General features: G+C 59.1%; 1 protein-coding gene across 28 annotated transcripts in view; it reads right to left on the bottom strand.

Moving 5' to 3' along the window:
• The window catches only part of FBRSL1 (fibrosin like 1), an 83947-nt gene that overhangs the window by 42103 nt on the left and 23382 nt on the right, over positions 1-18462 (bottom strand). For all 28 annotated transcript variants that reach the window (XM_043902166.1, XM_043902168.1, XM_043902162.1 and 25 more), the window contains exons 3-4: positions 8509-8613; positions 6300-6335 (exon numbers count right to left, since the gene is read on the bottom strand). In XM_043902166.1, coding sequence (XP_043758101.1) covers positions 6300-6335; positions 8509-8613 — 141 coding nt within the window. The remainder of the gene's footprint in view (positions 1-6299; positions 6336-8508; positions 8614-18462) is intronic.

The raw sequence follows: 18462 nt of genomic DNA, 5'->3' as shown, positions 1-18462 counted from the left end.
GAGGCTCTGGCGTGTTCCTGACAGAGCAGAGTCAGGAGTCAGAAGATTCACTAACCCACAGGGCCAAGCAGGCCTGCTGGGACAAGCACCCAGAGCCCAAGGGCCTGGGTGCCCAGGGCTCCCAGGGGCAAGTGGCTGTCCAGGTCTGTGTCAGCCCAACCTATGACCTGCGTGGGCACTTGGACGGCCTCCCCCCAGCCCATGCTGGGGCGCTGTCTCATGAGAGGGCAAGTGGAACACAGCAGTGGGGCAGGGACGCCCAGGGAGCACAGGATGCCTCCTTCTCCCACCCCAGCATCCAGCAGGACAGAAGGTAGCCACGAGAAGTTTCCTGGCCAGGAGGGTGGGTCCTCAGGTCCCCTGGAGGAGCTCAGATGCTAGAGCCCTGAGGGGGATGGCGTGCTGCCCTAGCCAGGCTGACCTCTATGTGGGACAGCAGAGGAAGTGCCAAGGATCCAGCTGCCTGCAGAGGATGGCCACAGAAGGGCTCAGAGCATGCAGACACGACGGCCCCGGCAGGCAGAGCTGTCGGACAACTGCAGCACCACTTGGAACTACTCACACCAAATCCCGAGTCCTTGAGTTCTTCTCCCTCTTTACCAGCACCCTCACTAAGTCTAGCATCCATCCCTCCACACCAGCACCCCTCTGCCTGCACCACCAACGTCTACAGCACTGTGCAGGTCACCTGCTCACCTTCTGTTCTTCAGTCACTAAGTCGTGTCTGACTCTTTCCTACACCATGGACTGCAGCACATTAGGCTTCTCTGTCTTCCACTATCTCCCCACGTTTGCTCAAATTCATGTCCACTGAGTTGGTGATGCTATCTAACCATCTCATCCTCTGTTGCCCCCTTCTCCTGCCCTAAGTCTTTCCCAGCATTAGGGTCTTTTCCAATGAGTTGGCTCGTCACATCAGGTGGCCAAAGTATCAGCGCTTCAGCTTGAGCATCAGTTCTTCCCAATGAAGATTCGGGGTTGATTTCCTTTGGGACTGACTGTTTTGATCTTGCAGGTCTGTTTATCTTATTCTCCCTTTAGGAAGAACCTGCTGTCCAGTTGCTTGGAGAGCCCCCCACTGCCCAGAGCCTGCCCACAGGAAGCTGAACAGAGGCCCCCAAGGCCACGCCCTTCCTGCTGCCACAGGAATAGACAGATGGGTGGGTGGGTGGACGGTGGCTTCTCTGACAAGAGGCAGGTCAGACACCGGCTGGGGATGCACCACAGGTAAGGACACTGCTCACCCCACTCCTGCTGTCCCTGGTGACCCCTGAGCAGCGGCCACTTCCCAGCAGCGGCTGAAGGGCTGTCCTGCGCTCAGAGGCGAGAGGAGCATTCAGCTCCTGATTCCAGGGAGAGCCTGACGGGCTTTTATTGCTTTTGTACAAATTACGGCTGCTCGGAAGTGGCCCAAGGAGCAGGGTAATGGGTGTCATAAACCTGCCTCGTAAAGACGGAGCCTGCGCTGCATGGCTGTGTGCGGGGTGGGTTAGGGGAGGCCCTCGCTGGCCAGGGCAAGCAGATGGCTCTGTCAGGGGGGCTGAACTGCCCCTAGGTGGGCATGGGGCAGGCAGGTCTCAAGGTGGCTCAGGGGCTGCCTGGGCACATGCCCACCAGCCTTCTTGCCCTTGGACTCTCACTAGAGGCGAGTTCCCCACCACGTGCTGTACCTCCTCTTCAACCACAATTGTCCCTGGCTCACGGAGCAAAGCTGGCCAGTGACCCACATGTGGCCGACCAGGTACCCCATCCCCAGGAGTCTCTCTGCCTGCCCTCCCGAGCCCCAGGCCCACAGTTCCCAGAAGGCAAGACTGTGCCCCTTCTATCAGTGGATGAGGGTGGCGGGCTGAGAAACCTGAGTGCAGAGCCAAGAGCCACAGCTACGATTTCCAGTGCACGCACACGTGTCAACACACACAGGCACTCAGAGCCCATGGGACACACGGCCCTGCTGTTGTGGTGAGAGCTTGACTGGCTTCGTCCATCACCACACTGGACAGGGCCTGGCCACCGCAGGTGCTCGGCAGATGTGTGCGGGCTGCTGTTAGCTGCACAGGTGTGCGTGCTTGTCTTCCCCAGTAGAAGCTGTTGTGCCCCACCGAGTGTGACAGGCCCTGTCAGGATGGGTAGGGGCTCCGGGTGGTGGCCTGTACTTCCTCAGGCTGCCATGCACCTGTACCCCTCTCACGAGTTGCTGACACACCTCTTACAGAGAGGAGGGGTCCACAGCCTCTCCCCATGAACAGAGGCGGGGAGGCAGTGATAACAGAGCATCAGGAAGCTAGGCCACACCACTGCTACTGCTTCCTCCTGGCTCTCGGGACCCTGGTAACCCGTCGCCATGCTGTAAGGAAGCCCAACCAGCCCATGGAGGTAGGCCCCATGTCGGGGGAACAGAGGCCGCCAACCATGAGCTGGCATCAAGCTCCAGACATCAAGAGCCTTTCATGACCCTACCCCCCAGATGTCTAGGTGTTTCCGAAATGAGCCCCCGCCCCCCCCCAGGCTTCCTCAGCAACTGCTTGTCTGGCACAGCAGCAGCCTGGGCCCTGCTAGCCCTCATGTCAGCTTTGCCTGGGTCACACCAGCAGCTAGCTTCCACTCTGTCCAACTGCCCAGGCTCCCAGGGGAAGGGACTGGCCAGGGGTGTGCTACAGGCTGCATCAGGCCCTCATGGCCCCGAGGAAGATGACACTCAACTGTGCCAAGAGCCCAAAGTGTACCTGCCTGAGAACGGGGATGGAGGTGCTGCGGGGGAGGTAATGGGAGATTAGCAGGCTCTCTGAGAAATTAGCTGTCAGCAGCCCAACCAAGGAGTCAAAATTCATTTCCAGAAATCCCCTGAAGGCAATCAAGCCAATCAGCTAATTATGCCTCGTGCCTATGTATGTGTGTGGGCGGGGGCTACCCTGGCGGTTTGGCAGGTGGGGCCCCACTTGACTCTGGTGAGCACCCCCGGCCCTCCACACCTGGTGTGGAGGCTGCCTGGCCGGGGTACAGGCAGGCGCTCCCTTCTCCCGATCCCACCACAGCTCTGCTGGGAACCCAGAATTAGAGCCTCACCTCCCAGCCCGCCCGCCTGCTGTTCCTGACGGTGGTGCCGCCTCCCACCGCAGGGCCTTTGTGCGGCTGCTCCCCAGCCCCGTGTCAGGGAGGGGTTGGGAGGTCTCGCCAGGCTACTCAAGTGTCTCCACAGCACTCACCACCTCCCCAGGGGCAGGGACACTGGCTGTTTGGTTCCTTCCAGTGGCGGTGATACTCAGTAAGTGTCCGTTGAGGGAGGAGGGACCTGGAGGTGAGAGCTGTACCCCAGCCCAGGGAGGGTGGGAGGACAGAGGCTCGGGCTGAGATCCAGCTAGTGAGGGTGGGAGAGACACCTGGAGGCCAGCAGCTGGCTGGGTTCTGGTGCCGCGGGCTGGGGCGGGCAGGCTTCCTTCAGAGGGTGACAGCGAGGGGCCTGGCGTGGGGACTGGATGGGAGGGGTTGGTGGGGAAAGCCTGGGTGAGCCTGGAGTGGGTAGTGGGTCTGAGCTCGGAATGTGGCCCTGAGCGGAGGCCCCTCCTGACAGTGGGGGCTGCAAGGGGTTCTCTGCCCCCTCCCTGACCACACCCACCGTGAGGACACCTGCCTGGACACCTGTGTCCTCGGCCCTATCCCCAGGCTATACACTCAGGGTGGGGGCAGGGCAGCCTCCTGCCTGTGAGGCGTCTAGGTCCTCATTTCTCTTTAATAAAGGAAACTCCCAAGTCCCCTGCTTCAGCAGGAGATGGATCCTCGTGTCCTTGGTTGCAAGCAGTCAAATTAAGAAAATTACTTTCTAACTAATTTTATGGCACTAACGAACCTCTGGCGGTGTGCTGGGGAGCTTTCGGGACATACGATGTTGAGAACGGGCAATAATTGGGGATTTGCTGGGGATAAATCTTGGCAAATTAAACTTTTAAGTATGATCTATAATCCAGGTCAGACAACAAATACCCTGTGTCACCTAGCACGGGGACGTTGTGGGGAGAGGCAAGGACAAGCGTGACCCCTCCTGAGCCTGAGGCCCTAAATGCTGACACACAAACGGCAAGGTGTGTGCAAACGTACACACCTATGCACAATGCCACATGGCCACAGGTCACACACACACACTGCACAACCACAGCCATATAGACACATTGGTACCATGTCCAGACACGGGCTCCCAGATGGACACTTACATGCAGTGTGGCACACACACACCCACCTGCTGCATCCACAGACACACACGGGTGCCTCCAGACAGACAGTTAAGAGGACAAAACACAGACCCACACATAAATGGCCACAGAGAAACATGGAATGCTTCTGGGTGCAGGCGTGGAGCCCCGCCACGGCCACACAGAGACACTGCCTTGTAGGCACATGGGAGAGATAGACACATGTGAACATACAGGGTTACACAACACACACTTCCCTTGCACTGAGAGTCCTACACAAACAGGGCCCTCAGCCTGAGTGTCTCACCCTCGTGCCTGACAGCTCCATGGTGAACTCTGGATCTAGAAGCAGGGTCCTAGCCAGCCTCCAAGCCTCATTTCTCGGCTCCTGGCAGGGTCACCTGCCAGTCCCCAGCCTCGGCCTGCCGGGCAAGGGTCCTCTGGGTCCCCGCCCACTCCTCCAGCCCCAGGGGAGGCTGCCACCACACCAAATGGACAAGAGGGCCAGCAGGGTTGACCATACAAGCCCTGCAGTGCTGCCCGGCACATACCGGGGACCTGCGGGCACACCTGCTCACACCAGGGCCTGGCGCACACACACACCAGTGTGTCTGCAGACGTGGTTTGGGAACTGCCAGGGCTGAGCAGCAGGCTGGGCTGCTGCCCCCACCATCTGTCACTCACGTGCAGCCGCAGTGGGAGCTAAGCTGAGAGCAGCTGGCATGTGAATCACAACTTCTTCTCCAGGAAACATTCAAAGCAGCATTTTGCGGAGAAGACCACGAATGACACATGGTGGTTTGGAAGCAGAGGGCTGCCCAGAGGCTCTGGCAGGGAGACCCCAGCTGCCCCAGGTGTCTCAGGAGGCTCCACACGGGGTGTCTCTGGGCCCAGCCTCTCGGGACTCCCAGACCCTCCAGGATAGGTGCAGGCCAGTGGGTGTTCTGAGTCTTGCCCCCAAAATTCCCCATCACTGCCCCAGTTTGCCCTAGTGCCAACCTGGACCACATGGCACCTCCCAAAGCACAGGTCCTGTCCAGGCCTGGCCCAACCACCCCTGTCAACATAGTCAGGAGCGGCTGGCACATCAGGACCACCCAGCCCCATGGGAGGAAGGAGCAGCCTGGGGCTGCCAACCATGACCGCGACAACAGATGAGAGCACAGGGGCTGCCCGAGGAGGGAGGAAGCCTTCCCAGGAAAGCACTCCTTGGGAGCCACCTGGGGCCACTGCCCAGAAGCGTACAGCGCCCCCGGTCAAAGGCTCAAAGATGCTACAGCCTGGCTCGGGATTTGAGGCAGAAGGCAGAGTTGCCTGGGCTGGCAGACCCTGGGGGTTGAGGAGCTGGGGGAGGGGAGGGCCAGGGACCCACGGCTGTCCCTGCCACCCGGGGAATTAATGGGTTAATTACACACCCTATAAAAAGCCGCTGTGATTTAGAGAGCCTGCCTGTCAGACCCTGGAACTCTGGAACTCGCAGTTAATCAGGAGCTGCGGGATGAGGCAGGCGGAGCCCAGGCCCCTGCCCTCCAATGAGCTGAAACGGCCGTAAATCTGCAGAAACGGCTTTTATGGAGCTCTGGGTTTTATGGTGTCATTAACGGGCCTCCTGATACTTAAGGGGAAATGAAATAAAGTCGTGGGGAGGGGGCTGGGGGACAGGGAGGGTGGCCCCCGCCATGGCCAGAGTATCAAGCGGCAGTAGGCCAGCCCCCCTCCCGCCCCTGAGCCCCTGATGACAGCTAAGAGTGGGGGCCTCACACCCTGTCCAGCCTCTTTGGCTGGGCCAAGCACAGCTGGGGAGAAGGTGTCAGGGCACGGGGGTAGGGGGCAGGGCAGGGAGGGCATACGCTGCAATTGCTCCATGTGCAGGAACCCCGACACCAAACGCTGCCCCACAGGACCCAGGGTGTCCAGCCCACTGCCCACTCCTCTGCAGGGCAGGACCCAGAGTCCCGCTCCCTCTGAATCTCTGCCCACTCTGGCCCATCCCCATCCTGTACAAACTCCATTTCCAGCCTAGGGGCAGCGTTCAGTACAGTCGGGGCTCCCGTGGGTCGAGGGTCGGGGTTAGAGTGAGGGGAGCAGACAGCAGAAGGAGGGTGGGAGACTTACGGAGTAACCTCTGCCTGAGACTGCCTGCGCCGAGCTCTGCAGGGAAGGAAGAAGGACAGTCAGGAGCCGGTTGCAGCCCGTGATGGTCACCCTCTCCCTTAGGGACCTGAGCAGGCAGAGCCCATCCTGGGTCTTCGCTGGAACTCTGGGCTGGGGCCACACTGATCAGCCTGCGGCAGGGCCTGAAGACCCACAGAGGAACCTTCCATCCCCAGACCTGGAGATATGGTCCAGCCCAGAGGAGTCTCCAGGCAGAGAGGTGGCAAAGCCCCCACATTCTCCAGGGGTGGGCTCAGCCCCTCCCAGAGGACGTGCCCCACCTCTCCACGTGGGGTTCTGGGTCAGGGGCTGACCCCACTCTGTGCTCAGGTCGGCTTTTCCCTCACCACCCACCAGCCTCCCAGGGTCACGGGGTCCAACGGGAAAGCCTGGGAAGGTTTCCTGGAGGAGCTAAGCAGGTAATCCTGGGGCCTCAGATGTCAGATGGGGGCAGGGGGGTCAGCTGTGGCCTAGAGGCCAACAGTCACCCCAAAGGTCCTGTGAGGGTGACCCCGACTATGCTTGATGGAGCGCCCTCTGGCTCAAATGGGCACTTAAGATCTAACGGGAGAAACCAGTTAGGTTCATTTCACCAGCTCCCCAGGGCAGGCGGTGGTCACCAGGGTTGAGCCCTGAGGCCCAGGCAGACAGGACGTGATGATCCGGCAGGTGGGGGGGGGTGGGTGGGGGGCGGGTGGCGTTCACACAGCCGGCGAGGGCAAGCTTGTCTGAAGTGTGTGGGACTCACAGACCTGGGGCCAGACCACACTGAGGTCCAGATGCCAAGATTCTTCTGGCAGGATGGGTGACCACTGCAGCCTGGACCACTCTGCTCAGCTCAGCTGGGGCCAGGGGACCCCTCCCCTCCCCAGGCAGACTCTGGCCAGGCCCCAGGCCAGTTCCTGGGGATCTGCCAGGCCAAGCTCACCCCAGTGTGTGTGTGGGAGGCCCCTCACCCCCGGGGTAGCTCAGGCCCTGCCACTGGGCGGGGGAGGGGCAGGTGCTCTAATTGCCCCCAAGCTTGCACACTCACGCTGCCTGTGCTGTGCCTACAATCTGCCTGCTCCCATCCTGGCTGGCAATTAGAGGAGTTCGAACTAGGGCAGCCCCCGCGGCCCCAGACAATTACCAGCCTATTTTCCCATCTTGTGGCAACAAGATCGGAGCCGGGCAATTAGGCCCTCCTCCTGGCCTCCCGCACCAGCCCTCCCCCAGCCCCCATTTAAATGATAATGAGAGACAACTCGTTCCATTTAGCCCTACAGAAAACCCATCTCCGCTAGGCCGCCACTCCTGCAGCTGGGGGTCAAGAAGACAAAGGCCTCTTCCAGGAGCGCTGCCCCCCATGGGGGGCTCTTCCGCCTGAGTCCTCACCGCGCCCCCAACCCAGGGCCCCTCAACCCCCACTCCCTGCCCTTGTAACACCTGCCCCATCCCCCTTCTTCAAGGTCTAGGGAGACCCAGCGGCCCTGGAGGAATACCCTGCACCCCCATTGCTGGCCACGTCCCACTGGGAGCCCTCGTGTGTTGCCTGGGTCATCCCCAAACTGGGTCCTAAGACGTCCTCTCCCCCGCCCCCTGGGACCTGAGCTCAGGGACCTTTTCGACAGGACACACTGAAGGGCGTCCCCAGACCCCGGCCAGCTTGTGCCTCAGAGGGGCACCCTCCCCTCCGCGTGGCCCCCAGTGGCAGAGACCTGGATGCTGGATGCCCCGTGCTGCTGCCAGCCTGAGCTGACAGGCGGATCCGCCTGGGCAGGCAGGAGTGTTTGCAGCTCATCAGTCCAGAAACGCACCCCCTGCCTCCACCCTTCTTTAGACACATCTGTAGGAGCTGTTTGGCATCCACAGCCCTGCCCGCCACCAGCTGGGCACCAACCCCGAGCCTACCCCTCGCTGGAGAGAGGGACTGCACCCCAGCACGGTCGCCTCTACTTGCCCTGCTGTGCCTAATGGTTGGTCCTCATTTAAATCCCTCCTAGTGGGGAGGCCCCAGTTAGTAGACAGTCATGCTTTAAAGAAGGCAAATGCTAATTGTGAGCACAAAACCCTGGACTCAGACTCTGGGCCCCTAAGCAAATGGCTTGCAGTGTCCGCTGAAGGTTGGAGGCTGGCCGGGCAGTCACCCCAGGGACTTGGAAGTGTTCCCGCGAGCAGCTAGGGTACTCACATCACTGAGTTGGTCCCGAGAACTGCTCCTCCGGGAGCTGGTGGCTTCTCGGAAGCTGTCGCCGTCACTGTTGTGGTCGCCCCCTCTGGACACTGCAACCTTCATCTGGGGACAGGGAGAGATGAGAGACGGGCTCAGCACACACACCCTGCAGGGTGGGGCTGGGGCACAGCCAGGCTCAGGCTCCTCCCTCACCCTACCTGGTCCCTCTGGGCTGAAACCCGGGGAGGGGGGCGGCAGGGCAGAGCCTACCACTGACAACCCAGAAAGTACTGCCCATTCCTACCCAGAATGGGAAAGAAGAGCCAGAGAGCAAAGGGTGAGCACTCAGTGGCATAAACTACTCTCAGTTCTGTCCTTTCCTCTGGCCGGCGGGCGACTGAAGACTCCTGGATGGGGAGCGGGCTGGTGGGTGGCTCCGGTCTTTTCCAGTCCGCCAGGGGCCCATGATCACGTGTCAAGACAGGCCTGCCTGTGGCAATTCATCTCTGCTCTCTGCAGGCACACCACTCCTGGGCCCCCTTCAGCCCTCACCACAAGCCAGGTCAGGGCTGTGAGGTCTGCAGAGTTGGGTGTGGACCAGCCACTCCCCTCACTGTGTCCTAGGGCCATTACTCAATCTCTCTGTGCCTCCGTTCTGTCATCTGCAGCACGAAGCAAGTAGTACCCACTGGGACAGCTGCTGCTGGGTCAAGTATCTGCCAGAATCTCTGTAGACCAGCAGGCCCTCAGCTCCTTGCTCCTCACACAGAAGCCCTAGTTGGCTGCTCTGTGCCCATTTTACAGAGGAAATCAAGGAGGGAGTTGATTAACCACTAGGGAGGTTAAGTGACAGTGTGGAAAGTGGATCCAGAAACCTGCCTGCGTTCTTTTCACTTGGAAATAGTTTCAAACCTCACCAAGCTGCAGGGCAGAGACACACATCACAGCCCCTGACCCTTGACCTCCGGGCCCAGGAAGTCACCACCCCGATCATGCCAGCCTCCATCCAGGTCTTGTCAGCTCCCAGCTGCCCTCCTGGACTCCCTGGCAGGACCCATTGAGCTTGGCTGTCCCACCACCTCCAGGTGGCTCCAGCTTCCTGGTTCTGGAACATTCCCATGGCTTTGTCTGGACATGCACCGACAGCCCAAACCTTCGACTGTCTGTCTGAGGTTTTCTAGCAACAGACCAAGGCCAGGGCTCCCAGCCAGCACACTGCCTAGCACCCAATGACCCCTGCTCCAGGTGCTGCCGATGTGCCTGAGGGGCAGCATGTGGCCTCTTGTCCACCCCCAGACCTCCCCGCCCAGAGCATATGCTCTCAGCTCAGGCGTGCTGAGAACCTGCGCCACAACCAGGGGCAGGGAGGCCCAGTCCTTCGCATCCAGCCATTTTTGTCGTAAGCATCCTTCAGCCCTTGAGACCTCAGCTAAGGTGGAAAGTCACAACGCGTCAGCCAGGTCCACCAGCTGTGCTCTGGGATATTCTCGAGTCTCCAGGAAACCCTCTCAAGACCTGAGCCCTTCTTCCTGCGGACCCCACGGTGGGCTCGCTCTCTCGAGGCTGCCCCTCAGAGCCCCTGCTCCCCAGGGCCAACCTAAGCTCTAGATGGGGTACGAGCTCGCACAGCCACAGGCCCCTGACGGTGTGGCTGGCAGAGTGTAATCACAAAACGTAACTGGCACTCATCCACAGCCCGGGCCTGGGGGCAAGGACCCAGGGGAGGGCCCCCCTCCTGCGGAAGCAGGAACGGCGAGGAGAAGCCCAGCCCTCAGACCACCCTCCCATCCTGCGGCAGGCCCGGGAGGGGGCCCAGTCTCACGACAGGCAGAACCCCCCACTGTGAGCCCAGGGGTCCCCAGCCTCACTAGCTCCACCCTGCACAGCCAAGTGGTGAGTGCACAGACCCGGGGCCAGTGCTGGCTCTCTGACTGTCCTTGAGCCTGTTTCCTCATCTGTGAAGTGGTGTCGACAGGGCCCTTCACAGGCTCTATGGGGGTAAGAAGTTCTGTTTGTGAGTCTGAACCCTTCTCTAGCACCGATAAGCCACCAGGTGTCACTGTTGTCACCAGCTGGAGACAGGTCTTTCTTGCTTCTGGACTCCATGACAGGTCTTCCCAAAAGGAGTGAATATGGGGACTGGGGGAACTTCCTCACTGCCTTGCTGGCAAGGAGCCTCTGCAAGAAAACAAATGCCCTCATCCAGTGGTTTTCAAAGTGGGGTCCCTGGACATGCAGCATCAGCACCTGGGAGCTTGGCAGGAATGCAAATGAGCACTTCCGGGCCCCACTACAGACTCGCTGTGTCATCAGGTCCTCTGGGGGATCCTGGTAAGGCTCTAGTTGAGACTCTCGGTTCTGACCTTTAGTAATCACCCCCATGAACCCACTTTCGCTACTGGGGGACAGTATTTCAGGTTGGGCTCGGAGCAGGGTCCCTGCCCAAGAAGAAGGCTGGACCCAGAGACGCTGTAAGGACAGAACAGGCCTGGCACAGTTGTGCAGGTTGCTCACTGTACAAAGACACCCAGCAAAGGGGAAGGGGAAATGGAGGCTGAAGAACAGCTCACACACAGCTGAAAGGTGAGAAGGCAGGATGCCACATTCCACTTCATTCAGTCACACAAGTGATCTTCTCTCTAAGCTGGACCCCAGAGAGGATTCCGTATCTTGACTCTTTGGTGATGCCCCGCAGGAGGAGGACAGGCTGGGGTCTGTCATCCTTCCTCAGGCAGTGGGTTTTAGCTCTGAAAGCCCCATTTCCCAGAAAATCCCATAAAACTGAGTACTGTGCCCTGGGAACCATCCCAACCCTGGACGTACTGGGATGGCTGGTCACCTTCTCTTCCTTGGCCAGGCCCAAGCTGGACTCTGGCTGTCCTGTAGCCCCACCTGCTTCCCAGCGGCTCAGAAATGCTGCTGGCCAGCTATGCCAGAAGGCCAGGGATGCCATGCCTCCATTTTTAGCTGGAGGGATCAGATTCTGATCTGGGCCCTGATTGTCCTGGGAGGGCAGGTGGGAGCCCCTGTGCCTGGGCCCACCCCTGGGCCTTGTGGTCTATCCCTATGCCCACCAACCATCCTTTATCCATCCATTCATCCTTTACCCACCCATTCATCCTTTATCCATCCATCCACCCTTCCGCCCATCTACTTGTCCACTTAGCCATCTATCTGCCCACCATCCATCCATTCATCCATCCATCCACCTATCCATCTATCCATGGGAAGACAGACCACTCACCACCCACCACCCACCTACCCATCCAAGGCTTACTGAGTGCCTGCGTATGAACCAGCCCTATTCTGGGCAAGGAACATAAACAGACCCAAGTCCCCACCCTACCGAAGTCTACAAAGAGGCCAGCACATGGAGCACGTGGTCGGCAGACGTTCACAGGTGCTCCGGAAGGACAACAGCAGAGAAGAGCAAAGAAGGGGTCGCCAGGGAGGGCCTCACTGAGGAGACGACACTTCTGAAAGGTGATGAGGCAGGTCATGAGGCTATTGGGAAGGGTGGGGAGATGGCACTGCCAGAGCAATGCGGCTCCGTGGAGGAGAGGAGAGCCCTAATGAGCACTGGCAGTTTCTGTAAGTTGTGCAGAATTCCTGAACACGTAACAATTGGCTCATGCAAGGTGGCATACCACAAAAACATGTCCTCAGACTGGCAGGGGCAGGACTCCCCTTGAGACTGGTAGAAATGTGGAAATAGGGCCCTGCTCTCCACCAGGCAGGGTCAGAACACAGCCCTCAGAAGGGCAGGGAGAGGCCCTCCTCCCCTTAGATCAGCATGGCTGGGGCACTGCCATCGGAGCAAAGGTGAGGGACATCACCCTCAGACTGAGGCACCCCAGGAGCACCTGGGGCCCTACGCTTCCTGGCAGTAACAGAGAACCCCCTCATGTGACCCTTCCTGGGCAAGGCAACTCCCTAACCAGGTTCTGCAGCAATTCCAAGAGGAAGTGTCGTCTCCCAGGCGGGCTGCCAAGTGCCCTGGGCCACAAACAGGCAGCACGTGGTTCCACTTGACGCTCAGACCCACAGGGTGTGGGCAGTGGTGGTCAGTCCAGGAGGCATGGCTGAGAAGGGGTCCAAGAGGTGGGACTTGGCAGTGTCCCCAGCCTATGTCACCAGGTGCCTTCCCCCTATGGGGGACAGGAAACTCCCTATGCCTGGGACACCCCAGGGCTCACTCAGGGGCCCCAGCATCCCTCACTCTAGCAGCGAGAAGACTCACTGGGACTCCTGAGCCTTCACAGATCAGCTCCCACCAGGACACAGAAACAAAGGAGCACCAAGAGTCCCTGGATGGCCCCGCATGCCCTCAACAAGGCTTCTTCTGCCCACATCCCAACACAGTGCCTGCCTGCTGCTGAGAGCTGTCTGATGCTCTGTGCGTTCACCACCTTACCAAGACTCATGTCTGAAGCAGGATGCAGAGGGCCACCCCCCACACCTACCTAGAGCCTGCCTCACAGATGGAGCAGAGACGCCCTCTGCAACATGCTCACTGCTGCACACGTGCAGATGCACATGCCATCCATCCAAGGCGAGAGCGGGAGTGGTGGCCCTGGAGTTCTGCAGTGTGCAGCCTGAACAGCCATACGTGGCGGCCCCTGCAGGAGATCATGCCCCACCAGATGGCTTCACCCCCAGACACGTGTCATCCTACGGCGCTCTCAGGAGTGTACACGAGCACACACACACATTCTCAGGAGCTCTGGGCTCCGTCCCATGCCTCTGCCACGTTCCCCCCAACACCACCCAGCCCAGGGGTGGGAGGTGCCCTCTGACACATGGCTGGTCTGCACTGGCCTCCAGGATGAGGAGAGGCCCACTTAGCCTCCATACCTACAGGCCTGGGAGGTGAAGGGGTGGGGATGGAATGGCTACAGACGCTGGGGAACCCTGAGAAGAGGGCTGTGGCTGAGGCCACCCATGGTCTCCTTCAAATCCATGACAGGACATGACCTGGGGGGTGAAGCGAGGGTCAGGCACCCACTAAGCATCAGCAACCACCCCTCAGCCCCTAGTCAGCCAGGCCACTATCCCAGGGAGAAGGAAGTCATGAAAGTACCCTCATGACATCCTTACATAAACAGAGCACAGGCTCCTGACAGCCGAGGCACCCCATTCCATGTCTACTCACAAACACCCACAAACACGCATGTGCACACATCTGGCCTCCCAGCCCCAGGGGCCACATGGCAACCCAGGCGGGGGCAGAGACCCCTCCCCCTTCACCCCAATCTTCTTTCAGGGACTCCTGCACAAATAATGCCCCCACTGGGGAGCTTTAAAACCACTGGGCCTCCTCAGGGATCAAACATTGTGGGTCTGGATCTCAGAGACCTTTCTGGGCCCCCCAGGTGACTCCTGAGTGCACCTCAAGGGCAAGTAGGCAGCCATAGGTCAAGCCCATGGCCCCCACTGGGCCCCTGCCGGCTGGGCTGGGAGGATGAGCTGTGTTTGTCCATGAGAACCGTGTTAGTCTTCTCGACCCCACTCTGGTCCCTGCTCATTCCAGCTGATTCCTGGTGTTGAGTGTGTTCTACAGGCTCCAAAGTGAGAGCCTGTTCCGTCTACCCGAAGCCCCGACTGAAGCAGGGCCTGAGGCCCCGCCTGTCCTGGGGATGGGGGCCCCCTCCCGCCTTGGGTGCCCCAGCCCCTGGCCCCTCTGTCACCCTGGTACCTCGGTGCCCCAGGGCTATAAATGAGGCTCTGACCCGGAAGCCCGTTGCTGTCCAACTACTTGCTCTGTCCACCAACATTCCCTGATGCTCAGTGGGGCCTCATGACCCCACTGAACCTGCACCTCCGCCCCATCTCGCACATGCCACCTCCCTCCCCCAGCACATGACAGCAGTGAGGTCAGCCCGTACTTTATTCTGTTCAACAGAACCCCACCCTCTGAGCTCCAGGTCTGTGCTCTGCCTCCAGCTCTGCGGGGAACCTGGGTTTTAGGAGAGGGTCACAGAGCACGGCTGGTCCAGGGAGGGGGAACCTTTACGCAGACCATGCAAACACACTCACGAGGAGGGCTGGTGGGCAGGCGAGATGCTGGGGTGTGCAAGGAAGGCCAGGGCCCCCTCCCCACCTGATGAGGCCACCTGCAAGGCCTCTCCTTTGCACGCTCGAAGCACACCGCTCCAGGTCAGTGTGGAGGATGGTGCAGACCAGTGTCCCCCAGCCGACAGCAGCACCTGCTGGTGACGGGTGGTGCTGCAGCCACCGCGTGACCCGGGGGCGAGAGGGAGGGCTCAGGGCTGTGAGTCCGGGTGGAGGCTCCAGAAGGATGGAGTCCACTGCAAGGAGACCCTGGCTCTGGGCACAGCCCCGCTTCTCCCAGGAATCCTTTCCCCAGGAATCCTTTCTGATGCTCCCTCCACTCCCGCAACAATCAGGCCGGGCGAGGCCCCTCAGGCTCCCATGGCTCCAGGTGTCCCTGAGTGAAGCAGGGTCACTGGACGGCAAGTGCCCAGTAGGCAGGGGCTGTCCTTTGTCCCCACTACCTGGCAGGGGCCTGCCACCATGAGGGGGGGGCCCAGAGCCGGCACAGGGTCAGGAAGCAAGCTGCTGCCCTCGGAGGCTGGCCCTCCCTTCCCACTGTTCCACATCCCTCCCCTGGGACTCGGCCGAGTGGACAGCTGGGTGAGTGAAGCATGGAGCCGGACGGGGGATGGAAATGCACAACAGATTGTACAGAGGACACTGGCTGAGTTGAGGCCGCAACCCAAGGAGACACACAGCCAGCAGGCTCTGGGGACATGAGCCGTTTGTGAGCAAGTGCCATGTGAATGTGTGGTCCCTCTTGCTGCGGGGTGGGGCAGTGCACCAGGTCCTGCCCCCCCAGTCAGGTCAGTGCACTCTGGGGGTGTGGGCCATCAGAGCAGGGTCCTCTGGGCTCCATCTGGCCTCTACTCTCTGGCTGAGCCACTCAGCTTGCGCCATTGCTGTCCCCACCTGTCCCCATCTGTCCAGCTGATTCAAGCCACAAGCACCTCCCTGCAACTGCCCAGTCCCCCTCCAGCGCGAGCTTTGAAAAAAATACCTCAGCTCAAGTCACTGCGCAGCCTAAACCCCCCTCCCCGCCCCGTGGCCCCTCTGCGAGTGAGTGACGTCCACACTCGCCCAGGCCCCATGCCATCCCCATCCCGGGGTTCTGGTCAGCTGACTCCTTGTCAGCTGTCCTTAGGCCTCAGGTTGGGTCACCTCCTAGATGAGGTCTCCCTGATCCACTAGTCTAAAGCAGCCCCATTTGTTTCCAGGAAGGTCTGTTGTCACCCCAAACCGCCCCCCCACTCATGTCATGTCTGGAATTCCAGCAGGTGTCTTAGTCACCGAGCCCAGACAGGGACCAACGACAAAGTCCAAAGAAGTATCCACCGAATGGGCCATGACCTTGGCACCCACTCCCCTCTACCCTTCTCCCAACAGGGCCTCCCAGCAAGTCCCCCACGTTCGTGAGGTTTCCGTGAGGGCCACATCTGAGAGTGGGGGTCTGGCTGTGCCAAAGCCAGGGAATGGCCAAGCACTCTGCCCATGGGTCCTGCCAGGATGGCTGCACCCAAGGGGATCAGGTGAGCCCGCCAAGGAGGCCGAAGACGAGACTCGCCTGTCCAGGCCTTGCCCAGGAGGCGGGAGAAACCATTCTATGAGCAATAATGATAAAGCAGTAACCGTGGTAACAACGGCATACGTGCCTATCTAGCAGGAACTGTGCACGTCAACTCAGTTTTCATCTCTACAACCCGAAACGCGTGCAGTATTGACAGCTCTACTTTACAGATGAGGAAAGAGGCCCAGAAAGGAGGGGTCACTTGCCTGGGGCCACCACAGAGCCCGGGCCTCTAACCATGGAACCACATCTCCGGGTGTGTGGCCACAGGTGGGCTGGCACAGAGCCAACAGTGACCTCACGATGAGGTGGGGTAAGGATGCAGAGCATCCCAGGGAAGCCCACCTCGGCAGCCCCCACAAGCTACAGCCCAGGCCTCAGAAGAGCGGGAAGTGGGAGAAACCATCTGTGATAATGGCAGCCAGGCACTGTAGCGGCTAGCTAGGACCCACAGGGGTTCAAACTTTAACTGACTCACATAAAACTCTGAGGGAGTGCCACTGTCCCACTGTACAGATAAGAAAACTGAGGCACTTGAGGGGTAGTCATCTGCTCAAGGCCACACAGCTAGCAGGTGTCAGAGCTTATTCCCCATCACGACATTCATCTTCCAGAGGGCGAGGGAATATTCTGGAAGGACTCTACCAAGCCCAGTATGAAACCTTGTGATTAGAAAACCCCTACACTGGCAAACATGGGCCCGGCAGACCGACGTGACGGTGAGCAGCACAGACAGGCCATGTGGATTGCGTCCAGAACTCTGCCCTGCTCTCACTCCCTGTGTTGACCAAGTGTTTGGGGCCCAGCCCTCTGCCAGGCTCGGGGTTACCAGGCCTGCTCGGGGGTGCAGATAAGAAACGGGCAATCACCACACTGCAGAGGGGTGAGCCCGAGAGAGGGGCATGGGAGCAGAGGAGGGGCGGTTAATGAGCCAGAAGGCAAGCAGGTCGGGGAGGAGGGAGAACTCAGACCACAAAGGCCCTTGTGGGGCACGTCCAGGAACCAAGACTTCCTGAGGGTGGAGGGGAACTTCCAGGGTGCTTTCAGCAAGGGAAGGGCGTGCTCAAACGGGCCCCTTAGAGGAACCTCACCACCTGCAGACGGGCAGGAAGACTGGAGCTGGCTGTCTTCCAGAGAAAGGTCAGGGTCAAGGGCACAGATTCTGGAGCTGAGCCACCTGGTTTGAACCCTGGCTCCATCACTTTCCCTGCTTGTCTCGCACAAGTTACTCAGATGCTTTTTTTCTTTGGCTTCAGTATCCTCCTCTAAAAAATGGTACTAGCAATACACTGCCTCACAGGTGTGGTCACTGGGGACAGTGCCTGGGCCGGCTGTGAAAGGTCAGCTTTTCTTTGCTGGTAAGAGGTGGTGGGCTGGCAGTGAGGGGTAGACACGGACATCCAGTTTACAGAGTCAGTTTCTTTAACAGACACATGACTATTCAGATCATCTATTTCATCTTAGGGCTTCCCTGGGGACTCAGTGGTAAAGAGTATGACAGGGCTGTATACTGTCTCTCTGCTTATTTAACTTCTATGCAGAGTACATCATGCGAAATGCCGGGCTTGATGAATCACAAGCTGGAATGAAGCTGGGAGAAATATCAACAACCTAAGATATGCAGATGATACCAGTCTAATGGCAGAAAGTGAAAAGGAACTAAAGAGCCTCTTGATGAGAGTGAAAGAGGAGAGTGGCTTGAAACTCAATGTTAAAAAAACTAAGATCATGGCATCCGGTCCCATCACTTCATGGCAAATAGAAGGGAAAAAAGTGGAAGCAGAGATTTTATGTTCTTGGGCTCCAAAATCACTGTGGATGGTGACTACAGCCATGAAATTTAAAGATGCTTCCTCCTAGCTATGCTATTACAAACCTAGACTGTATTAAAAAGCAGAGACATCATTTTGTCAACAAAGGTCCATATAATCAAAGCTACAGTTTTCCAGTAGTCCTGTACGGATGTGAGAATTGTAACACAAAGAAGGCTGAGCACTGAAGAACTGATGCTTTTGGATTGTGGTGCTGGAAAAGACTCGAGAGTCCCTTGGACTGCAGGGAGATCAAACCAGTCAATCCTAAAGGAAATCAACCCCGAATATTCATTGGAAGGACTGATGCTGAAGCTCCAATACTTTGGCCACCTAATGTGAAGAGCCGACTCATGGGAAAAGACCCTGATGCTGGGAAAGACTGAAGGCAGGAGGAGGAGGACGGCAGAGTATGAGACGGTTAGACAGCATCACTAACTCAACGGACATGAATTTGCGCAAACTCTGGGAGACAGTGTAGGACAGAGGAGCCTGGTGGGTTACAGTTCATGGGGTCGCAAAGAGTCAGATAGGACTCAA

Source organism: Cervus elaphus, chromosome 5 (genome assembly GCF_910594005.1).
Source record: "Cervus elaphus chromosome 5, mCerEla1.1, whole genome shotgun sequence".
Taxonomy (NCBI): domain Eukaryota; kingdom Metazoa; phylum Chordata; class Mammalia; order Artiodactyla; family Cervidae; genus Cervus; species Cervus elaphus.
Note: the sequence above shows the minus strand (reverse complement) of the source record. Positions and strands in the feature narration are given on the sequence as shown.